At 43.4% G+C, this 24,619-nt stretch overlaps 1 protein-coding gene across 2 annotated transcripts in view; it reads left to right on the top strand.

Annotated features, from left to right (window-relative positions):
• The window catches only part of TXLNB (taxilin beta), a 44,274-nt gene that overhangs the window by 511 nt on the left and 19,144 nt on the right, over positions 1-24,619 (top strand). For both annotated transcript variants that reach the window (XM_075924310.1, XM_075924309.1), the window contains exons 2-4: positions 8,906-9,375; positions 12,878-12,969; positions 22,425-22,595. In XM_075924310.1, coding sequence (XP_075780425.1) covers positions 8,934-9,375; positions 12,878-12,969; positions 22,425-22,595 — 705 coding nt within the window. In that variant the 5' untranslated portion in view covers positions 8,906-8,933. The remainder of the gene's footprint in view (positions 1-8,905; positions 9,376-12,877; positions 12,970-22,424; positions 22,596-24,619) is intronic.

The raw sequence follows: 24,619 nt of genomic DNA, 5'->3' as shown, positions 1-24,619 counted from the left end.
GTAAAGTTTCTGGATCTGGTTTGTTTGTTTGTTTCTGTTCTTCTGTAGGTGTGTGTCCTGCAACATCCAGTTACTTTGCAGATCTTTGTACTAGAGGTCATAGACAAATGCCGACTCCTTTATGCCTCATGTAATTAGTCATGTCAGGTTCATAACTGTTTGTAAAGGAATATGGAGGGTTTAAAGATAACACAAGGTACATCCATTTGTCTGTAGGATTATCAAACCTAATCTGACATGGGTTTGACATTTATTGCTTGAAATTTTGCTGCAGTTTAAATCTGAATTCATTTCATGGTAATATTTTAGTTTTGTTCAACACATGCTGTTTGGTTTAATCATATTGAAGACTCTTTTTTACAGATAGTTTTTAATGAATTTCAAGAATAAAGTGCTAAATACCATTACCCGTTTTAGAAGTGCTTAAAATAGCTTCTGGCTGCAGAGCAGATGCCATGTGTCTTTCTGCTGGTTACAAGGGAAGGCAAGAACTAAATATAGACAAGTGTTTGCAAACCTTCTTGAAGTGCAAACTGAAAGAGGGTAAGGATAAAGAAACACTTGTTGCCGAGAAAATATCACTTTTCATAATTCCCAGCCCTATTTTAAAGGACTTAACATTGTTTACAGAAAAAAATATTTTTGTGGCTGTTTATAATTGATCAGTATTTCCTAAGCATCGAGAATAGCAAAGTGGCAGAGCATCTGTACTGCAAAGGTGACTATTTTTTCCAGCAGTAGAAGAATACTATTATCGCTAAATCGGAGCTCTGTCCTTTTCTATTTTGGGACTAAGAAGCCTTTCAAGTAAAAGGATATAGGCCTAAAAGTGAGATGTTAAGGATCATTGTCAGAAACATTTAAAAGGGTGTTATATTTTCGATCCAAACAAATTCAACACACAACAATGCTGACCATCTTGGGATTATGAAATGGGGGGGCACCATTTCTCTCTCTCTTTGGGCTAAGTAAATGGTATGTTTGAATTCCCCGACCAGTTCATGGGCTGACAGTGCAGTCTTAGGAGCAGACCTGGCTGTTAAAGGGTGTCCTACCTCCAGTGGAAGTTAAAGCCTTGTTAAATTTGTTTTAAAAAGGAATACTAGAGGATAACTGCAGTGTCCTAAACACCATTCCCTCCAGCAAAACTTTTCCTACCCCAAGGCAAAAAAGGTAGAGCTAGACAGCACAAAAAAAACATTCCCATGTTTGGCCCATGCAAGCCAGCTTGATCATGCAGGGCCTCAACAACAGGGCTGTTGCATTGCTATGCAGACTTCTGGAGCCTGAGCTCTGAGACCCTCTTCATCCCACAGGGTCCTAGAGCCCGGTTTCTAGTTCAAGTCTTCAAGTCTACACAGCTTTTGTGGATCTCATTCTTAGGCACCTATCGCTCCCCATTCTTTGTAGAGGAGTCAAGCCTAGACACATAACTTGATTTTGTGGACCACATGTTGTTCCTGAGATTTTCTAAGCACTGTGATACCCAACATTGCAATGCCTAAATCATGTGGTGGATTCCCTCCAGAGTGATTCTGTAACTTCTTTAGGCCGGATGGGGAAGGATTTCTGATGCACAGACAGATTACTCAGCAGGGAGTAGAGGATTTGGGGCTACCTCACTAAAAACCCCTCATCTCTAGAGCTGCATGTGAGCTACAGTAGCAGATGTATTCACGTAAATATAAGTTTCCCATTAGTAATGTTTTTTTTTTTTACATTTCAAAATATCTTAAGTTTATGAAAGCTGCTGTATAATTTTTGTATATCATACACAGAGCCATCCTCTCCATAGGGCATCCTCCCTGAGCCACGCGCTTTGGGGGACCATGCTGTTTAGGGAGCATGGAAGCATGGAGCCAAGAGCATTGTGGGGTCTGGCACTGGCAGCAGGCCCACCCCTGCACTCACTGGCAGCAGTGGGACGTGAAGCACTCTGGACCCATCCAGCTGCACTCCACTGGCTCCCAGCATCACTCAGGAGAGGGAGCTAAGGGGCAGTGGCAGAGCAGGAGAAGGCCGGAGAAGAACAGGGGCAAGAAGAGGTGGAGTGGGAGCTGTGCCTGGGGCAGATGGGTGGATTGTCCCTGCCCCACATCCCATTAGGGAAGGCCCTGATCATACAAACTTGTTTTAAACTACAGAGATACAGTCTACATAGATTGTAGTTGCTGTAATAATTTTAGAGAGATGAAGGTCAGTAGACATGACACAGTGGGTGAGGCGTATCTTTTATTAGACCAACTTCTGTGGGTGAGAGACACAAGTTTTTGAGCTTACACAGACCGCTTCTTCATGTCTAGGAATATCCCAGCTGAACACACAGTACAACAGATATTTCAAGAGGTGCTATTAAAGGTAAAGGTAAAGGTAATGTACATGGTTTACTGGTTTATCGGTAAACCTCACCCTTAATGGATTGCAGTTAACCAGTAGGGGCTGGAGCAGTTTCCCACCTGCCCCAGACCCATCACAGGCAGTGTCTGCTCTGGTCAGCTGGCCAAAGCAGCTTCTGTTCGTGGCAAATCTGTCATCTATTTTCCCTCCCCGCCCCCACTCCACACAGATTACACACTGGCCCCTGGGGAACCAAATGCAGAGCCCTCGGCAAAATCCCCTCCTCCTCCAGCCCTGTTTCCGGGGAGGCGGCTTTGCTATGGGCAGCGAAGCCTCCTCCCCAGAAGCGGGGTCAGTAGCTCTTGCCAGCCCTGCTCTCGGGGAGGCTTCACTGAGGACTCTGCAGTATAAAGCCTATTTAAACTTTATACTGTGGTGCCCATGGAGTATGTAACCATGTAACCACTAGGATTTTTAGCCATTACATGGTTACATTTTTAAATGCCTTTTTACATTCCTAATGTTAACATATCCATGTGTCTGCTATAGCCAAATATGACCTAATCCATGGGACCCTTGAGAACTGTAGCACATTTAAGGTTATATCTTATGGCATGCTAGTTGTGAAGTTCACACTGGGTTTGCCTATATTCAACTTGGTGGTCTTGTTTTAACTCTAGTTAATTTATTGCCAATTAACTCTAATTAATTAGCATAATTGTAAATGCTAGTCTAAACATTTCACAAATGTTTGTGTTCTGGAACAAACATTTGTAGAGCATCCAGACTAGCATTTATAAACATGTCAGTTAATTTGAGTAATTGGCAATCAACTAACTCAAGTTAAAATAGGACCACAAGCGCTAGTCTAGACAAACATATTAATGCTGACAGGAATTGTTTGGATAAATCACTTATACTGGGCATAATTTTCCACAGTAAATTGGGCACCACATGTTATCAAACCAGAATAGTAACATTTTAGGTCCTTTCACACAGGTGTACTGACTACATTGTGGGAAAAGCAGCAGAGAATCAGATCCACTGATGTGACAGTATATACCAGTCATTACAGAATTTTGCATAGACAATAGTTTTGTTTATGCAAGGACTGCAAGAAGAAGTCTGCAGGCCAACAATTAAAGGGGCCTTCCTCCTAACATTCCAAGTTCATGCTTGAAGTTAGTTGCTGGAGGAAGTGATAGGCTATACAAGGTTGACTATCTTATCTACAAGTACCTGCATGTTAACATTTTATATCCAAGATCAATTTGACTAGTACTAGGCTGATATGCACTGAGACATGTATTACAAGTAAACAGTACACCTCCCATTCAGGAGCGGCCTGTGGCTATAGGCGGACTCAGTCGCCGCCTAGGGTGCCGCCACCCAGGGCGCCCAATGATGATGTCAGTCCATTGATGGCCCTGCAGGTGGAGGTGCTGATCGCGCACTCCGCCTGGAGCGCCAGCTGCTGAAGCTCTCAGGCCGCTCCTGCTCCCATTATACGCTGCCTTTTAAAACAGCAGCAACTTGGACACTGTAGAACACACATACAACAATCAGAATGATCCTTGGTTGCTATGTAAGTTAGAGCAGGCTTCATACAGAGGCTGGAGCTCTGATTTTGGGAAATATAAAGGCGGTTTAAAGCACGGTTTAAAGCAGAGGAACTCAGAGGATGCACTTGTTCTTCTTCCTTGTGGCTCCTGCCATTGCAGGGACTATGGAGGGGCTGCTGCCACGCCTCACTAACCTCCCTTTCCACCTGCTCCCCAATAATACCTGAGGATATGTCTACACTACAGCATTATTTCGAAATAGCTTATTTTGAAATAACATGTCTAGACACAAAATGCATTTCGAAATAGCATTTTGCTATTTTGAAATAAATGCGATTCAGCATCCTTCGGTGTGGAGGCACTAAGGCTGGCCAGAACCGGTTCTGGCAGGGCATCAGGTCAGGAGTTACCTTCTGTGGTTGCTGCCTGAGGCTATCTGAGACCTGTGCTTAAAGGGACACCCCCCAGACAACCGGTTCTAAGATTTCCCTGCTAGCTTGCCTACTTCGCTGAGAGACAGCAAAGCATTTTTTTCTCTGAGTGCTCTAGTTACCCTCACTTGGGACGCCACAGCACTCTGCAGCATGTAGCTGGAGCCACCCCTGGGCACTCTGGTGCTTCCCCTGGACATGTTGCTGCGAGCCTGGCAGCACGTTCTGCAGGCAGTAACAGTTTCCCTGGTGTGCCTCACTGGGGGCTTGTGCCTCATTCCTCCCTCATGTTCTTCCACTTATCCCTCCCTGACCCCCCTTCCTGCTGTACAATAAAAGACACGCATTCATTACAACAAAGCCTCGTTATTGAACAAAACTGGGGTGGGCAGGGAATGAAACTAAGTTGAGACTGGGGAAAGAAGATGGGAGAGGGAAGGAGGGAGGGTGGGAGAGGGGAGGGGAAAACCTGGGAGGAGGGAGCTGGCAGGGGGAGGAAGGAGGAAGAGTAGCTCGGGGTTGGTGGTCTTGCCAACCCAACTGTCTCCCAGCACCACAGGTGCGGGGGCCCTGGTGTCCCTGGGAGTGTGGGGAGGGTGGGGAGGAAGAAGCAGGAGGGGAAGAAGGAGTGCCAGCAGGGGCTGAGGCAGCAGGAGGCAGCAAGCTCTGCCCCAGGGTCGATGATCACCTGGGGCGCATGGACCATCCTGTTCCCCAGGATGCAGTCCAGAGCATCAAAATAGGGGCAGGGGTCTGGGTCTGCCCCTGGCTGGGAGCTGCCCCCTGTGGCCCTGGCATACACCTGCCACAGCTCCTTGATTTTCAAGCGAACCTGCTCCTGGGTTCGCATGTGGTCTTTGGTGGCCAGGCTGGTAGCCATCCACCTGTAAACAGTTGTGTTCCTCCGTTTAGTGTGGAGATCATGGACATTGGAGGCATCCCCCCAAACCTGACTTAGGTCCCTGATCTCCGCACTGGACCAGGCAGGCGCCCGCCTTTTCCAGCCCCTGGGAGCTGGTAGACTGGTCCTGGGGAGCAGTGGCTGCTTGGCTCATGCTGGGGCCACTGGGTAAGGTACAGCGACTGCTGGCTCTTGCTAGCAGTCGTGGAGCTGGCACAGGCACTGTGGCCAGAGTCTACCCCTTTAAGGGCTCCGGGGATGGGGGAGGGAGAGGAGTTTTCTTGGTTATGCCCAGAGTGGCCAGCAGGGCACCCTGGGAAGGGCTAGAGACCCCCTATTTCGAAATAAGCATCTACATAGCACTTATTTCGAAATAGCAATTTCGAAATTGGAGCTATTCCTCGTGGAATGAGATTTACCAATTTCAAAATAAGTCCTCTGCTGTTTCGATTTAATTTCAAAATAGTGGTTTGGCTGTGTAGACGCTGGTAAAGTTATTTCGAAATAACTTTGCTGTATAGACATACCCTGAGGTTGCAACCTTGGAGGAACAGGGTGCCATGTGGGCTGGGGGAAGAGGGCAGGGTGACGGTGGGAAAGGGGAGGGTTAGAGTGACTGCAACAGACAGGTCCCTTCCTCCTCAATGGCCCACCAGTACTTGCAGGCTAGATTGTGAAACTGCTCTTGCTGGGGATGGCCAACAGGCCAGGAGTTTGAGACTTCTGGGGATATGTCTACCCTACAAAGTTAGTTCGAACTAACGGACGTTAGTTTGAACTAACTTTCATAGGCGCTACACTAGCGCTCCGTTAGTTCGAATTTAATTCGAACTAACGGAGCGCTTAGTTCGAACTAGGTAATCCTCATTCCACGAGGATTAAGCCTAGTTCAAACTAGCTAGTTCGAATTAAGGGCTGTGTAGCCCCTTAATTCGAACTAGTGGGAGGCTAGCCCTCCCCAGGTTTCCCTGGTGGCCACTCTGGCCAACACCAGGGAAACTCTACTGCCCCCCTCCCGGCCCCGGACCCCTTAAAGGGGCACGGGCTGGCTACGGTGCCCATGCCAGGTGCAAGCCTGCCAGCACCCTGCCAGCAGACCCTGCACCTGGCACGGATCGAGCCACCCACCCGATGCCCCCCAGCCCTCCCCCTCTTCCCGGGACCAGGCTGGTGGCTCCCAGGAGCTTGCCCGGGACCGCAAGAGGCGGGCACCCACCTGGGCTAGTGCAGACATCGTGGACCTTGTCCATGATCTCCGCACTAGGCACAGGAAAGTGGCCATCTAGGGCAGGAGAGCTGCCAGGCTGGCCACCCAGGAGCAGGTGTGCAAGAGAATCAAGGGGGTCCAGTGAGACCCCCGACCCTGAGCCCTGAGCTTACAATGGCTGTCCTGGGTCAGACCAAAGGTCTATCTAGCCCAGTAGCCTGTCTGCCGACAGCGGCCAACCCTAGGGACCCTGGAGGGGATGGACCGAAGACAGTGACCAAGCCATTTGTCTCGTGCCATCCCTCTCCAGCCTTCCACAAACCTTGGGCAGGGACACCACTCCTACCCCCTGGCTAATACCACTCCATGGACCCAGCCTCCATGACTTGATCTCACTTCCCTTTAAACTTTGTTCTAGTTCTAGCCTTCACAGCCTCCTGCAGCAAGGAGTTCCACAGGTTGACTCTTTGCTTTGTGAAGAACAACTTTCTGTTACTAGTTTGAAGCGTGCTACCCATTCCTTTCCTTTGGTGTCCTCTAGTCCTTCTTTATGGGAACTAATGAAGAATTTTTCTGTATGCACCCTCTCCACCCCACTCATGCTTTTAGAGACCTCTATCCTGTCCGCCCTCTGTCTCCTCTTTTCTAAGCTGAAAAGTCCCAGTCTCTTTAGCCTCTCTTCATATGGGACCTGTTCCCAACCCCTGATCATTTTAGTTGCCCTCCCCTCTCCCAGCCTCTCTCTTCCCCTCTCCCACCTCCTTTTCCCAGTCTCTCCCAGTTTTGTTCAATAAAGACAGATTCCATTTTGGAAGACACGTTATCTTTATTTTGTACATCAAGAAGAGGGGCTAGGGAAGGGTAAGTGGAAGGAGGTGAGGGAGGAATGGGGTACGAGCCCCCGATGGGGAGGACTGGGCTGGCTCTGTGGGCTTCTGGGGGTGGAAGCTCTCCTGCAGCCCCCCAATTGCCCCCTCTCCCCAGATGGCAGCCTGCGGCAAGTGCAGCCGGGCTGTGGCCGAGTGGTGTGATGTGCCCAGTGTGGGTAGTCCGGGCAATCCAAGCCAGGACTAGTTTGCAAGCGGGGCACCCCTGAGAACTGTCTGTCCGGGGTGGGGGGCAGGACCCTTTAAGCACAGCCCTCGGCTAACCTGAGAAAGCATCTCCACGCTCTAAGTTCTTCTCTGATGCCCTGCCAGCACTGCTTTCGGCCATCCTTAAGCCCGGTTCAGGGTCCACTTAATGTGGACGCGCTAGTTCGAATTAGCAAAACGCTAATTCAAACTAGTTTTTAGTTCTAGATGCGTTAGTTTGAATTAGCTTAGTTCGAATTAACTAATTCGAACTAAGTTAGTTCGAATTAACATTGTAGTGTAGACATACCCTGGTTTATTATTAAAAAGAGAAGGGAAACACGCAGTGTACTAGATTAATCTTTTGTGTAACCAGTGAAGCAAGTGGAGTGGAACTTAAGCATCAAGAAATAACATTGTGATCCTGAGATTCTGCCTTTTGGAATGTTTTGTACAATGCCAAGTGTACAGTGTACAGTGCTAATTAAATAGTAGAACGGTGTTTTACAGAAGTTTTTTTTAACATTAGTTAAGTGTTTTTATTGTGATAGTGATGATGGGCCTCACTGCTGTATGATTACATAACAATTTTAGAACTATTTTAGATTTCTCTTCAGTGTTGCTAACTGAAATTACAAGACATTGTGCCATAATGAAAGTGAAACTGATTAAAATCTAAAACAATGGTCCCCAAACTTTTCAGGGTCATGCCCCTCTTATTCCTGTCCGTACCTCCCTGGAGCTAGGAATGGGGCTGTGGCTCCCACATGAAGGATGTAGACAGAGGTAAGACGACCAAGGTTGCTGTCAAGGCTGGGACCTGAGCAGGGTTGTGACCAGAAACAGAGCCAAGGCTGGGGGTGGACCAGAGGCTGGGAACAAAGCCAGATGGGGAGCCACAGGTAGGCCAGGGCTGGGAACTGGGGCAAGGCCACACCAGACCCTGGAGCAGAGCGGAGCTGGGTGGTGCTTCCTCCCTGCCCTCCATGTGGGCTAGCCTGGGCACCACTGCATCCTTCTAAATGTTCCTCCACACACACACCTCCCAGGGGGGACACGCACTAGAATTTGGAAACCTCTAGTATAAAATAAATCTGTTCCAATCAGCTGGAAAAAAATGCAAGAAATAAAACAAATGGCATAGAGTGCACTCAGAAAGTACAATAAAGTAGATAGTATCTGGTTTAATTGTCTGTAGTATCACTGGCAATGGGGATAAGAATTTTTTTAAATGTTAGCCTTATGTGGGCCTTTTCCATTTTTAATATATAAAATTTTCTTTTTTCACCGAGGATAAATTGGCCTAGATGATAAAGTTTTTTACACAACATATTTAAGAAAAAAGCACATTCCCTAGTAATGGCTACATTAATTTGTTAATTTTAAACTTACAGCTGTGAGCTATTAGGTGCTATACCAACTATGGAGAATGACCCGCCTACTGATCTCAAACCTGAACACCAACCACTCCCTCCTGTAAATAGCACTTCAACATTACCTAATCAGAATGGCCTTGAGAAACACAACAGTGAGACATCCTCTACCAACCCCCAGCCTCCTGAGAACGAAACAAGTGCTGAGCCTGAAACAACAGTTTGTGACATATCCGAAGAGCTGAGCCGACAGCTGGAGGACATTATTAAAACCTATGGCTCTGCTGCTAGTCTAGTGGAAAAGGAGAGAGCTGCCAAAGGCACTGACAAGCCTGAGAAGGGAGAATCATTCAATAATGAGGACGGAGATTATGAAGATGCAAATGACGAGAGCGAGAAAGAACAGATAGCTACTGGGGATGCTGCAGGAGCAAAGGAATCCAGCATCAATAAGGAGCAAAAATTGGAAAAGAAAATCCTGAAAGGGCTAGGCAAGTATTTATGTAACTGAAATACAGCTATTCCAAGAGTCATGGCTTAACACGAGGGGGAAAACTCTTCTGATTTCTGTTCATTCCCACATTAAATCTTTATTGATGGTTGATAGTAAAAATGTCCTGATTATGTGTGGAAAACGATGATTGTTGTTGCAATCTTTGTCTAGTTACATATGTTTTACATAATTATCCAAGAAATAAGTTTAGGCTGCATGAGATATTGATCCTTTTAATAACATAGGTACATCTACACTGCACGGCTATTTCAAAATAAGCTATTCCAGAATAGTTTTTCTGAAATAGCTTATTTCGAAATAGCACATCTATACTGCACAGAAGCCTCAAAATTAGTCCAAGGCACGCATCCCTAATGTAGCCGTGCTATCTCGAGTGAGAGTCCCAGGAGGCACTGAGGAGGAATAACTTAGAATGGTCCTAGTGAGGGGCTATTTTGAAATAGAAGCAGTGGAGTGTCTACACCTGCCTTATTTCAAAATAGCTATTTCAGAATAGGTGCTATTCCTTGTAGAATGAGGTTTACAAATTTCGGAATAATCTGTCCATTACTTAAAAATTATTTTGAATAACAGAATGGCTGTTTAGACGCTTGCATCGTTATTTCAAAGTAACACTAGTTATCTCGAAATAACAGTGCAGCGTAGACACATCCATACACACCCAAGAGAATATTATACAATTTTGTGGTACCCAACTGGCACTTTTTTCTCCTGTTCAAAGTAGTTTGGAAGTTGTGGGTTGGAGAAAACGCTAGGGAGAAGTGTTGCCTGGGGTTTTGCTGAATCCAGAGCTTTTGGTAACTTTTTTCTTTGCAAGGCAGTGGCAGGCAATAAATCAATGGGAACATGGCATGTCAAGCTGATAGCTAGTTGATGCAAGCAGGCAAACAGAAGTGCTTCCACTCAAAGCTTCTACTTTATTTAGTCTCCAGCACTTATGACGGTGGAGTATGTCTACACTACCCCGCTAGTTCGAACTAGGAGGGTAATGTAGGCATACCGCACTTGCAAATGAAGCCCGGGATTTGAATTTCCCGGGCTTCATTTGCATAAGCGGGGAGCCGCCATTTTTAAAACCCCGCTGGTTCGAACCCCGTGCAGCGCGGCTACACGGGGCACGAACTAGGTAGTTCGAACTAGGCTTCCTAGTTCGAACTACCATTACTCCTCATTTCACGAGGAGTAACGGTAGTTCGAACTAGGAAGCCTAGTTCGAACTACCTAGTTCGTGCCCCGTGTAGCCGCGCTGCACGGGGTTCGAACCAGCGGGGTTTTAAAAATGGCGGCTCCCCGCTTATGCAAATGAAGCCCGGGAAATTCAAATCCCGGGCTTCATTTGCAAGTGCGGTATGCCTACATTACCCCGCTAGTTCGAACTAGTGGGGTAGTGTAGACATACCCTCACAGAGTTTCCCAGCCTGTCAGACAGAGGTGGCTACCTAACAACATGGGCCAGTCTGCACTGATCCTTGATAGAACAGCCAAGGGGCTACTTCAATTTATACTAATGGCATACCGTCACTGAGGAACAGCATAGTGGCATACTATCATGTCCTGCCCCTCTCCCACTTTAGCAGACCCCCCAGCATAAGCTTTCCCAAAGCCATCTTGCCTCCTGCTCTGGGGAAAGAGGATGGCACAAGAGCTAGATGTACCAGCTTTACACCAACTAGGAGCTCCCACCTGCTGAGGGAAGTCCCATTTGTCCAGTTACAACCAGAATCCAGCTCTTTTGCACCATGCAAAGGTTCTGCTCCAGGAATCTCTAGCTTGATACTGTGTATATAACTCAGTCATTTTACAAAAAAGTATGGAACAAAAATCAAAAATCGTTCATGAGCAGGGATCATAGAAGGTTTGCCACAGAAAAATGCAAAAAAGCTCAGAATTTGTATTTTTACAGAGAATCTTTAGTTTTTGCATTTTGTGAAAAAATAAAAACATACTAACAAATACTAAATTTTACAGAAAGTACAAATGTCACTTATTTAATGTGCACAGCCAGCTCCATGCCCCCATGGTGGATTTTTGAATGTACTTTAAATTTACACTGCTAAACATACTCCAATAAACTGCTTCCAGCAAACAGAAGTTACTCAGTACTATGTGGGGGTTCATATTTAATACAGCTCATTTCAGCCTCCAGATGTGAGTAGTTCAAGTTATGAAAGGATGCCAAAAACATTAAAATTCACCCGTAAAAACTGTGTCACTGAATTTGGTAATATGCTGTTCTGTACTGTGTACAGCAATGCTGTGAATTATGTTCAAAGGCAGACAATTGTAGAAAACATGGGAAGTGCTAAACAAACAATGAAAGAAATGAAAATAAGAGACTGGGCAATTGACAACAGTAAAGAAAACTGGATCGGTCCAATGAGTTTATTTTATTATAATGATTGATGGCACTGTGAGGTTTTGAACTTGCTTAAACACTGTAAATACATCAAACAAACCTGGTATTCAACTGATACTTATATATATTGTGGCTAGAGAAACTGAAGTTCAGCATTTCATTTTAAAGCTGCAAAAAATACAGATTTTTATGGGTTTTCTTATTGGAGAATTTTGGGGTTTGTATCATGGAGAACTAGGATCCAGAATCATGAGTCAGATTTTCAAAGACAATTAATTCTCACTGACTGTCAATGGAATTTAGACACCCCAGGATACATCTACACTGCGGAGCAAAATTCAAATTAAGATATGCAGCTTCAGCTACGTCAATTGCGTAGCTTATGTCGAAAAAGCTTAATTCAGCTTTTGGCTCTGTCTACACAGCAGGAAGTCAAAGGAAGAACACTATTCCTTCAACTTTCCTTACTCCTCATGAAATGAGAGTTACAGGAGTCAGAGTAAGAAGTCCTCCATCTCGACATTATTTTGAAATAACAGCTTGCTGTGTAGACTCACACTGTGTTATTTCGAAATAACGTCAGTTATTCTGAAATAATGCTGCTGTGTAAGGGTGCTTTTTAAGTATCAGAGGGGTAGCCGTGTTAGTCTGAATCTGCAAAAGCCGCGAGGAGTCCTGTGGCACCTTATAGACTAACCGAAGTGTTGGAGCATAAGCTTTTGTGGGCAAAACATCTGACGCATGACATTTGTCATGCATCTGACGCATTTCGTGATGCGTGACATCTGACGAAGTGGGTCTTTGCCCACGAAAGCTTATGCTCCAACACTTCAGTTAGTCTATAAGGTGCCACAGGACTCCTCGGTGCTTTTGAAAAATCTGTGCCCATAGCTAGAAAACTGTTCAGGTCCAAGTTCTAGAATAGGATCAAGTGTTAGAAATGTTCGTGATCAGCAGGTTCTGTTCATAACTTCCTTTAAAAAAAAGTGAAAATTATTCCTCTCAAAACAAGAGGTTTCATTTCTGAGTTTTTTAGATTAACGTATCAAACAGTCTGTTTCCCAACAGCATGCCATACACTGCCTGCCTAGTCATCGATCCTCCTTCTTTCGTTTTTTTTAAGGGAAGGAAGCCACACTACTGATGCAAAGCTTGAACAAGCTGACTACCCCAGAAGAGAAGCTGGACATGTTGTTTAGGAAGTACGCTGAGATGGTTAGTATAACATTTGTTGATTTATGAGGGGGGAAAATCTGTACCTGAAGTGATATACATGATGTGAAATGCAATATGCTCTAACTTTATTCTGCATAGCGCCTTTTATACAAACTGTGTCCCAAAACACTTTTCATGGTTAAATAATAAATCACAGCCAAAGAAGAATAAAAACAAAAGGGTAAGGGCCAAAAGATATGTTTTCAGAGAAGATCTGGAAAGAGATAGACAGTTGATTGGCAGTTTAAATGAAATATGTCCCAAATCTTTGGTAAAATGAAGTCTAACTGAAGACATGCGTTTTGCCAACCAGTTGTGAAGCTACAGCCATGATAAAGGATTAACAGCTATTGCAGTTGAAAAAGGATTTTCTTCTTTTAAATTTGTATATTTCCTACTGCTCCTTGTCCTTTTTAAGGAGGCCACATGTTATTTTTATGCTATAGGTATAAGATTATTTACCAAGGAGCAGAACAGTTGTTTGTGATTCCATGTATCCTTTTATCTTCATTTCTCATGACTTCCCTGCCCCCTCATCACACAAGTAACTTTCACAAGAAGATTCTGAGCACACATTTTAGGTCAGAGTCTTATCTCATATACATCAGAGTAACTCCATTGATTAGAATATAATTTCTATTATGGATGTAACTGAGTAGTGCTGAGATCAGAACTGGGGCTAGTATCACTTTTAACACAGGGAAAGCAAAGAAAAATACCTTTGACCCAAAAATACAGGTGGCAGGTCTGTTCCCTACTTGCACCTTGTGTAATCATTTTACAACTTTTCAGAGTGGTTGTAAAAACACTAGGGGCCTGATTTTCCTTTGACTTGTTCCACAGATAGTCATTAACATCAGTGCAAAGTGGGTGGACAGCACTACCACTCTGATGTGGTAGGATTTTATATCCACACTTCACATGTATAAATTACTATACAAAGGTACCAATCACGAGTAAACTGCTCTATAATTACAATCCAAGTGTTCAATCCTGCAATGAGCTTCCTGAAAGCAGCACTCATTCCCATATAGAATGCCATTTAAGTCAGCTTGGGCTGATTTTCAACACTAGTAAATTGGATTCCATTTGAGTACAGTGATCTTCCCATGATGAGCTCATTGTGGAATCAAGATCTTCAAATTCATCCCTGTGTAATTCCATTGGCTACATTTGGCCCAGTGTGGACACGAACTAAATAAGAGCAGATAGGTAGATAGACAGACTGATTGATTTAGGAGCAGGATTATAAAAGACTTGATGAATAACCAAGAAAAATCAGCCATAAAAATGTTATGCCTTAAATTTGCCTGAGTTTATGAGGAATTTGCCTAGCTACACCTGTGATCAGATACCATTAACATGGAGTGTGGTAATAAAATAGGCAGCGCTTTCTACTGTACAGCACTTCACAGAGAAAATATTAGGGAACTCAAGTCTTCATTCCCCTCTTAACTCTGCCTGATGCAAACATTTCAATGTAACTTCTCCGAAGTTCAGGGGTGTTCATTTCTGGATGTTTGCTTTAGCTCTATTTCTAGAACTAGAATATAAAGGAATCAGAAAAGATTGACCAAGATGGATAGAAATCTATCTAGCTTTGTTTCTGTAACTGAAACAGCAATTCTTTGAAAACAGGTTTATTGTACTACAAAGTTGCACAAATATCAAGGTAGTCTATCATTTGTGAACCTTAAAATTGTAAGGAGCAGTGCTTTCAGACACTGAAAGCCTGCCTACTAATATCCTCTGTGCTTAAGAAAATCAATGTTTATGAAACATATTGTTCAGAATTCCAGTTACATAACCAACCAACCGTTTTGAGTTTTTGATGAAACAGAGAGCAGGTCAAGTTTGTACTTTAAACAGCTCTCAAACAAACTGAGAATGCTAAAAATTAACAACATATCACATCTGACAGCCTGACTTCCTCAGGCAATGATTTTCTCGGTGTATTGGTTCCTGCACGGTTTGCTTCCTAAAGCATATTAAGGAAAACTCAGGAACTGAGCATGGCTTTGCACTATCAAACCCACACACACTGGAGATTAGTGGAATCCCTGCTTTCAGAAGTGGGTGTTACTTTGGACACTACACAGCTACTAAGAATGACTGACATTCCTAACTTTACATTTCCTTTCTTTTGAAAGTCATATATGTGTGTATGCTTATGTAATTTATTAACAAATTATACTCTGGTTTTAAAGATCTTTTTTTAAAGAAGTGGCAAAAATGTGTGTATCATTTTCTTAATTAAAATACAGAGTTTTAAAAAACTAACTTGTAATGATGAGCACACATATGAGTAGTTTAAGTGTCAAAGTAACTGACTTAAGTTATATAAAAGGGGATGGAGAAAGAGTAGAAAACCAGAATATCCAGAATCAATTTTAAACTGGAAATGAACAGTCAATGTACCAAACCCCTCTACCTGTGCCAACCTACTTTGCTCCTTTCGTACTTTGCAAAATATGTTACTTTTGATTTAAGGATTTTTCCAAGTCCTCTAAGGACTCCACAGCCATAGCCTCCTGACATCATCCATTTGGAAACACTACTGCACTTGTACAGTTTGCAGAATATTGAAATTTTGCTTCTTGGAACATTGGTTTTATGGGTCTGATCTGTGCTTCATCACAAAACAGAGCTGTGCTCTTTTCATGTAATGCCCTAATGTCATAATCTGGGTGGTTTATTCTGACTTTGATGGAACTTGAGCACATACTTAAAGGGACTTCATACCTTCAGAATAAGTTAAAGCGGGACTGGTCCTGCTACAATTTTCTCTCCACTGCAAACACAGCTTGAAAACATGTAGAAAATATGAACTCATACCACCAACTGCCCTTGCAAGGGAGAGGCTTTGAAGACTCTATCAGAAAAGAAACACACAAAAGCATTCATGCTTTCCTGCATCTTGGAATATAACTCTGACATTAGCCAAGATGGTCAGGAATTCAACCCCTTGCTCCACGTATCTCTGACCCTCTAACTGCCAGAAGCTGGGACTAGACAGCAAAGGATGGGTCACTCACCAATCACCCTATTCTATTTATTCCCTCTGACATGTCTGGTACTGACTGCTGTAGGAAGACAGGATACTGGGCTAGATGGATCATAGTTCTGACGCGATATGGCCATTCTTGTGTTCTTATGACATTGCCAAGTGAATAAATTAATAAAATTAACCAACGATTTGCTGACAAATGCTTATACTATTCACTCTGCCCTACCAGGTTGCGCTAGACAACACCACAGCTGGTAAAGATGGTTCGGATTATGGAGCAAGATGTGATTTATCTTAACTTTTCCTCATGAACCATTGTGGCAAACTTCCTTGTGGTCAGTTTACATTCTGAAGGCTTTACCTATCTGGAGAAAAAAGGCTAGAACCTTACTGTGAAATCCTACCCTCACCAACATCCACAGGAGATTTGCCACTAACTTCAGTAGGGCCAACATTGCAATTTTTTAATAGTGATTACTGAAATTTAGGTCTCCACCTATCATTTGTTACACTTTTCAAGTCCACTGGAACACGATGGACCATTCTGTCATTTTTAATTTGCCAGTGAGCTCCTTCCCAAAGATTCTTCTCCAGTTTCAAAATTAATACAATGCCCTTCATCTTCTCAAGAACTTTTAAATACAATTTCTAGGACAAATGGCTTTTATAAAATTATAACAAAAAAGCATTAGAAGAATTTCCAAGCCATGAATGGTTTCAGAGAGGTAGCCACATTAGTCTGTTTCAGCAAAAACAATGAGGAGTCTGGTGGCACTTTAAAGACTAACGCGTTTATTAGAGTATTGGAGCAAAAGATTGCATGAACTATAACTCACTTCTTCAGGCTACGTTTAGACTGCAGACTTCTTTCAGAAGAAGCTTTTCCAGAAGAGATCTTCTGAAAAAAAATTATTCCGAAAGAGAGCATCCACACTACCAAAGAATATCAAAAAAGCGATCTGCTTTTTTGAAAGATAGCATCCTCACTAAATGGAGGTTCTCTCACAGTTAAGCTGTGATTACTATGGACGGAGTGGCCACCAGGGCACCTCTGAGTTTCCCAAACTCGTGGAGATTGGGAGAGATCCCAGATGATTGAAAAAAAGGCAAATGTAGTGCCCATCTTTTAAAAAGGGAAGGACAATCCAGGGAATTTCAGACCAGTCAGCCTTACCTCAGTCCCCAGAAAAATCACGGAGGGGATCCTGAAGGAATCCATTTTGAAGCACTTGGAAGGGGGGAAAGTGATTAGGAATAGTCAACATGGATTCACCAGGAGCAAGTCATGCCTAACCAATCTGATTAGCTTCTATGATGAGGTAACTGGCTCTGTCATATTATATGGTAAGTGACTAACTAAAGTAGTGAAAACTCTGATTTATCTATTCAACTATTAATTCATATAAATCTCAGTATCCACAACTAGAGTGAGCTATAATCTAGGAATTATTCACTCAAGAAACCCCACTGGTACCCCTAAATATCCTCTTAGATAAAGCCTTTCCACCATAAAAAGGGCATTCACTGGTATCCCCCTTCCACTCCATAATATTTATTAGAAAATAAGTGCAATTACAACACTACCCCAAGCACAGTTTTGACACAAAAAATGGAGAATTGACAGAAGCTTCATAAAATCAATAGGGACTTTATTGTTTCTGTTCATTCTACAGAAATCAGTGGATGTGATATATCTTGACTTCAGCAAAGCATTTGATACGGTCTCCCACAACATTCTTGCCAGCAAGTTAAGGAAGTATGGATTGGATAAATGGACTGTAAGGTGGATAGAAAGCTGACACGATTGTTGGGCCCAATGGGTAGTGATTAATGGCTCAATGTCAGTTTGGTGGTCGGTTTCAAGTAGAGTGCCCCAAGGATCGGATCTAGGGCTGTTTTTGTTCAACCTCTTTATTAATGACCTGGATGAGGGGATGGATTGCACCCTCAGCAAGTTTGTGGGTGACACTAAGCTAGGGGGAGAGGGAGATACGTTGGAGGGCAGGGATAGGGTCCAGAGTGACATAGACAGATTAGAGGATTGGGCCAAAAGAAATCTGATGAGGTTCAACAAGGACAAGTGTAGAGTCCGGCACTTGGGACGGAAGAATCCCAAGCACTGTGACAGCCTGGGGACCGACTGGCTAAGCTGCAATTCGGCAGAAAACAACTGTGGATTACTGTGGATGAGAAGCTGGATATGAGTCAACAATGTGCCCTTGTAGCCAAGAAGGTGAATGGAATATTAGATTTCATTAGGAGGAGCATTGCCAGCCGATCTAGAGAAGTGATTATTCCCCTTTATTTAGCACTGGTGAGGCCACATCTGGAGTATTGTGTCCAGTTCTGGGCCCCCCACTACAGAAAGAATGTGGACGCATTAGAGAGGGTCCAGCGGAGCGCAACCAAAATGATTGGGGTCAGGAGCACATGACCTAGGGGGAGAGGCTGAGGGATTTGGGCTTATTTAGTCTGCAGAAAAGAAGGGTGAGGGGGGATTTGATAGCAGCCTTCAACTTCCTGAAGGGAGGTTCCAAAGAGGATGGAGAGAGGCTGTTCTCAGTAGTGACAGATGGCAGAACAAGGAGCAATGGTCTCAAGTTACAGAAGGGGAGGTCTAGGGTGGATCTCAGGAAAAACTATTTCCCTAGGAGGGTGGGGAAGTACTGGAATGAGTTACCTAGGGTACATCTACACTAGCCCCCTAGTTCGAACTAGGGAGGCTAATGCGGGAGACCGAAATTGCTAATGAAGCATGGGATTTAAATAAACCCCTTAGTTCGAATTAACTGTTACTCCTCGTGAAATGAGGTTTAACAGTTAATTCAAACTAATGGGTTTATCTCGGAATCCCGCATCTCTGCCGCGTATAGACGCGGGCAGTTACTTCGGACTAGTCAGTTTCCAAAATGGCGACCAGCTGGAAATATGCTAATCAAGCATGGGATATTTAAATCCCGCGCTTCATTAGCAATTTCAGTCGCCCTCATTAGCCTCCCTAGTTCGAACTAGGGAGCTAGTGTAGACGTACCCCTAGGGAGGTGATGGAATCTCCATCCCTAGAGGAATTTAAGTCTCAGCTTGACAAAGCCCTGGCTGGGATGATTTAGTTGGGATTGGTCCTGCTTTGGGAAGGGGCCTGGACTTGATGGCCTCCTGAGGTCTCTTCCAGCCCTATGATTCTATGATTCTAGGGAATATAAATAGTAACAGGTAACTTATGGAACTGACCAATACAGTGCACACTTTGAATGTTTTGCTTTATTGTAGGATGTACAATGCCTGCTAATTGTAACATAATCAGGGGCCTCCCAAGAACCCCTTATGGACAGAAAGTGTATCTACATCACTCTGCCTTGCTTTCCCTTATTCCTGGAAACCTTAATTAAACTCCACCAGATCATAGTCCTTAAACATTGCCTTTTCGGGTCTAATTTTCTTACATAGAAAATTGTTCATGGGCAAAACCTTTTCACCGTAAGAATGGCATTCACTGAGTGCCCTCTGTCTGGATGCACCAACCAACCTCGCATACAATCACCAAGTCTCTCTATATTAAGTAGCCCTGGTTCAGCCACTCTGGGGCCAGCTGCCTGCTTGTCATACCACACCCACACTGTGGCCTCCACTAGTCTCAGTTACCACTAGCCAGATGGCCCCAATGTTATTCCCAAATTTCCCCAAAACCCTCTGTCCTGAAATGTCCAGCCCTCTCCTGAACCACTCTGTGGAGTGATAAGGTCTGTTTTTCCTGTAAAGAGTCAAACATGTATTAACAATCCCTTCAATTCCAACACAGCACTGGATTGATTTAGAATAAAAGTAAAACAAGTGTATTTAATCAAAAGGAGACAGGGTTTAAGTGAGTTCATACCTAAGGGATAAAGCCTGAAATGGTTACAAGCAAATAAAAGTGTAAAACACTTTCTAATGACTATTTCTTAACAAAACTATAGTCTTGGTTCAAGGTGAGACTTTTATCATGCTCCTTCCAGCAAGATGGCTGATCACCCCATTAAAAATCCAAAGGTCTGGGTTCCTTTGTTTTCTAGGGTGAAAGATAACTTGGGTTTCCTTGCCTATCTCTTTAACGCTCCAGCAAACTTTTGAAATGTATCCATCTCAAAATCCAGTACCTCAGTTATGTGGAAAGATGCCAGGGAGTCTGATGGAGAAATTTCCCTGCTGATTTCATCCCTGCTGGTTCCCTTACAGTGCGAAGCGATCTGCCATGCAGGTTCCATGATACCAATGACTGATCACTGGACTGTAATTCCCAATTGTCTGTGATTGTGTCTGGATCAGAGCACTGGCATTTTCTTTATCTGGAAAAAGAACCCTCTCTACCCAGTCCCCAGACTTGACTATTTCAAATACATTTTAGTAACATCATACAGAGGGAATTCATAATTTTTCATATACAATGTTATTATTCACAATTTAACATATACATGTTATTGCAGTAGTGTGTAGGGTATAAATACAGGAATATCTAGGGGTCACAAGAACTCAGAACAAAACTCAGTCCTGGGACTTCTTCCCTTTTTCCCAGAAGAGGATCCAAGCCTCCCTGGTTCTTCCCTGTTTTTGACAAGCCACTTTCAGCAGTACCTGGCTATAGTCATTTAGTCTCTGAAATCTCAGACTCACCTGCAAACTTTCTACAGCTTCACTCTCCCATAGCATCCTCTTTTGTAAGTTCCCAGTGACTTCCCCTAACACAACAGGGCAGTCATAGGTGCACCGGACCCCCTCTCTCAGGGTATGTCTACACTAGCCCCCTAGTTCAAACTAGGGTGGCTAATGTAGGCATTCAAACTTTCAAATGAAGCCTGGGATTTAAATATCCCGGGCTTCATGTGCATGTTCCTGGGCAGGCGCCATTTTTAAATCCCCTTAGTTCGAACTGACTGCCCACAGCTACACGCGGCAGTCAGAAATTAATCCGAACTAGGACTTAATTCAGATTAACTTCTGACTGCCGTGTGTAGCCATGGGCAGTCAGTTCGAACTAAGGGGATTTAAAAATGGCACCCACCCGGGAACATGCAAATGAACCCCAGGATATTTAAATCCCGGGCTTCATTTGCAAGTTCGAATGCCTACATTAGCCACCCTAGTTCGAACTAGGGAGCTAGTGTAGACATACCCTTGGAGGGGCCAGTTATCCTGTTACAGTAATGAACAGCTCCAATCATTATCAAACATATAGTCATTCTATACCCAAATACACTATTAAAATGTGGTTGTGGCAAATATTTGGGGTTCACACCAAGTATCTGCATCAGCCAAGAGTATTCTTTTTCTGTAACCTACCGGAATTTTTACCACTAAAAAATGCAGTGTTTGTGACAACATACACCTGTTGAAAAGCTACAGTTTTGATTACCAGGGGTTTTCCTTCAATAGCTGCTTGGGTATATAAAAAATGTTTGAGTTTTATTTATTTTTGGCATTGGTAATTGAACAAAGTTTGTCTGAACAATCTGGCTACTTCTTGCAAAACCAAACTATAAAATGAGTAAGCACCAAGTTACCTCATAACTGGGATACGTCTACGCAGCAGGGCTAAAGTCAAATTAAGCTATTCAACTTCAGTTACATCAATTGTGTAGCGTAAGTCAAAATAGCTCAGATTTTGGCGCTTTCTACACAGCAAGAAGTAGAAGGAAGAACACTCTTCCTTCAACTTCCCTTTCTCCTTGTGAAATGAGGTTTACCATGAGTTGGAGTAAGAAGTCCTCCATCTCAACATTATTTTGAAGTAAAGGCTTGTAGTGTCAATGAGCACTATGTTATTTTGGAATAACATTAGTTATTCCAAAATAATGCTGCAGTATAGACATACCCTGGGACACAACACATATACATCATTCAGGGTATGTCTAGACTACATGCCTCTAGCAACAGAGGCATGTAGATTAGGCTACCTGGCATAGGAAAATGAAGCGGCGATTTAAATAATCGCCACTTCATTTAAATTTAAATGGCTGTCAATCAGCTGTTTGTCGACACAGCGCGGTAGTCTGGACACTCTGCAGTCGACATCAAAGGCATTTGTCGACCACCCTGATAAACCTTATCCCACAAGGCATACCAGGGCAGTCGACAAATGCCTTTGATATTGACCACGGAGCATCCAGACTAGTGCGCTGAGCCGACAAACAGCTGATTGGATCAGCGCGGCAGCCATTTTCCTATGCTGGGTAGCCTAATCTACATGCCTCTGTCACCAGAGACATACCCTCACTGAGCTACTGTTGAGATTGTGATTCTGCTGCTAGTCCTTTTCCCCTCTTCAGTTGATGCTGATCTAAATACAAACACTTTCCAAAATGTTATGAAAGTGTAGTAACTTGGTTGCAACCCAAAAAGCTCATTTTCTCTTTCTTCCTCTCAATACACTCCATTTTTATGTTTATCTGCATATTACTCCCTATGTCTTTAGCTGGAAGAACATCGTGCTGAGCAGAAAAAGCTGAAGTATCTACAAAAGAGACAAGCACAGATCATCAAAGAGAAGGACCAGCTGCAGAGTGAGCACAGCAGAGCCATCCTTGCCCGCAGCAAACTGGAGAGTCTCTGCCGGGAGCTCCAGAGACACAATAAAACCCTCAAGGTTAGTAAACTACGCAGCAGGATGTGTATGCCCTACACAGTGGACAGCTCAGAAACCTAGCTGTACTGCTCAAATATCACACTGAAAAGATTATTTACATTAATGTATTCAATGTGCAATTATATACAGTAGGCCTCATTCCTGCTTACAGTAAGGCCCTTTACACAATTCAGGAAAGTCTAAATGCCATTCACACCAACTGTAATGCTTATTTATGCCATCAGAGTGGTATAAAGGGATCTTTGGGTAAATGACACACATGGCAATCAGAGGTGTGTCGGACACATACTTGAGATAATTCTGATCTAACTCATTCCAATAACAATGGTACTGAAGGCATTGTAGGAAGAGTGGCAGCATGGGCTGTACAATTATGCCCGGAACCCTGAAAAGCTTCTCAAATAGCTAGTAGATGTGGCCATCCTTTCTGTCATGTTTGTCTTGTAAACAGTAGGTTCCATGCCTATGCTAATAGTTCAGACTTGTGACAGATGTGGACAGGCTACAGAGCTTACTGGAGAGAGAGAGAGAGAGAGAGAGCTACATCAGATGTGTCTGCCATGAGATCTTATCAATGCATTGCTTGTCTCTGGCTTATCACAAGTTCACGTAAAGTTACACACAAAGTACCATCTAGTGGTGAAACTTTGTAATGTAGTTTTATAGTGCATTATGTTTCCCTGTTTAAGTTCTATATTCCTACCATTTATAAAATGTTCACTAGCACACCATTTTAAAGTTCAGTGTGGATCAGTCTCTACCCATGTCTCCGCATCATACTGGTTTTCTGATTACACAACCTAAACAGGTAACAACATGATCGTCTGGGTATCCATTAGTTACAACCAGACATGGCTGGTTTAAAATTTTTGCATCTTTGTTTTTTTAACTTGTTCCGTATCTGCTATCTACAGAGTTCCCTCTGTGGCTAGTTCTCTCTCCACAACAAACTATAGATATCAACAGTTTTTTGTGCACTATTTATGTTGGTCTCAATAACGTATGATTTGGGCATACGTTTGTTTGTTTTTTCTTTGCAATAGCTGGATTTCTCCATTCTTTTGTTCCATCTAATTTTGACGGAAGATTCTACACACAGACCCTCTCTGAGTTGTGTCTATTGTAGACAAATTTATAGGCTCTTTTTGCCTTTTGTTTGATTTGGCTTCTCTCTTTAAGACTGGCCACTTGGAAGATAAGTTCTTCCCAAAGTCATCATAGTAGTTCTGAGATGTCTTCTCATCAGGAGCTGAATTGGGCTATACTCAGTAGCTGTTACAGATCCTGATCTGTAACTCAGAAGAGTAACAAACAAATCTTCCTGCTGTCTGAACAGCTCTCTAAGACTCTCCATTTCCTTGTGAGTAATGTGGGCTGCTAGTAATACAATCAAAACCATATTTCTGTTGCAATTACTTAAATTATGCTGAGGTAAATTGTAGCCCATTGTCCACCACTAGCTGTGCTAGAATACCAAAATGAGTAAAGTGCACTTCAGTTTTTCAATAACACTATGTCATATTATGTCTTTCAAATACATTATTTCTCTAACACTGGAAAATTCATCCATGAGGACCAGGTAATGATGTCCTCTGAATCTGCATTAATTTACATCTAGTCTCCTCCCTGGCCTGTCTGATAGCGATGTTGTTATTTTGTAGGTTCAGCTTTGCCTCTTATGGTTATTTCACTGTATCTCCTTTAAAAAGTACACTCTCATCAACTACTCCATTGAGTTCTTCTACCTTTCTCACTAATCCCATTATGCCTGCCTTTAAAGCAGCTGAGAAGGTCGTTGGTCTTTGGTCCTTTGATTACATGCACTTTGAATGCAAAGCCTTTTTCTTTGTCAGTTGTTTCTGTAGGGAACTAGTCCTTTCAGAATGTCTCCCCAGCTAGTCAGAGCTGTGTCAGATGATTTCAGATCTGGGAGGGTTGAATGGCCCCACAGCCCCTGCTCGCTGCTCTTGACCCTCCCCCATGGCTCTGGACTGTGGGGAGAGGCAGAGAGCTTGGTCGGGGTC

The sequence above is a fragment of the Pelodiscus sinensis genome, chromosome 3 (assembly GCF_049634645.1).
Source record: "Pelodiscus sinensis isolate JC-2024 chromosome 3, ASM4963464v1, whole genome shotgun sequence".
Lineage (NCBI taxonomy): Eukaryota > Metazoa > Chordata > Testudines > Trionychidae > Pelodiscus > Pelodiscus sinensis.
The sequence above is the reverse complement of the archived record's forward strand: the minus strand, read 5'-3'. Positions and strand labels throughout refer to the sequence as shown.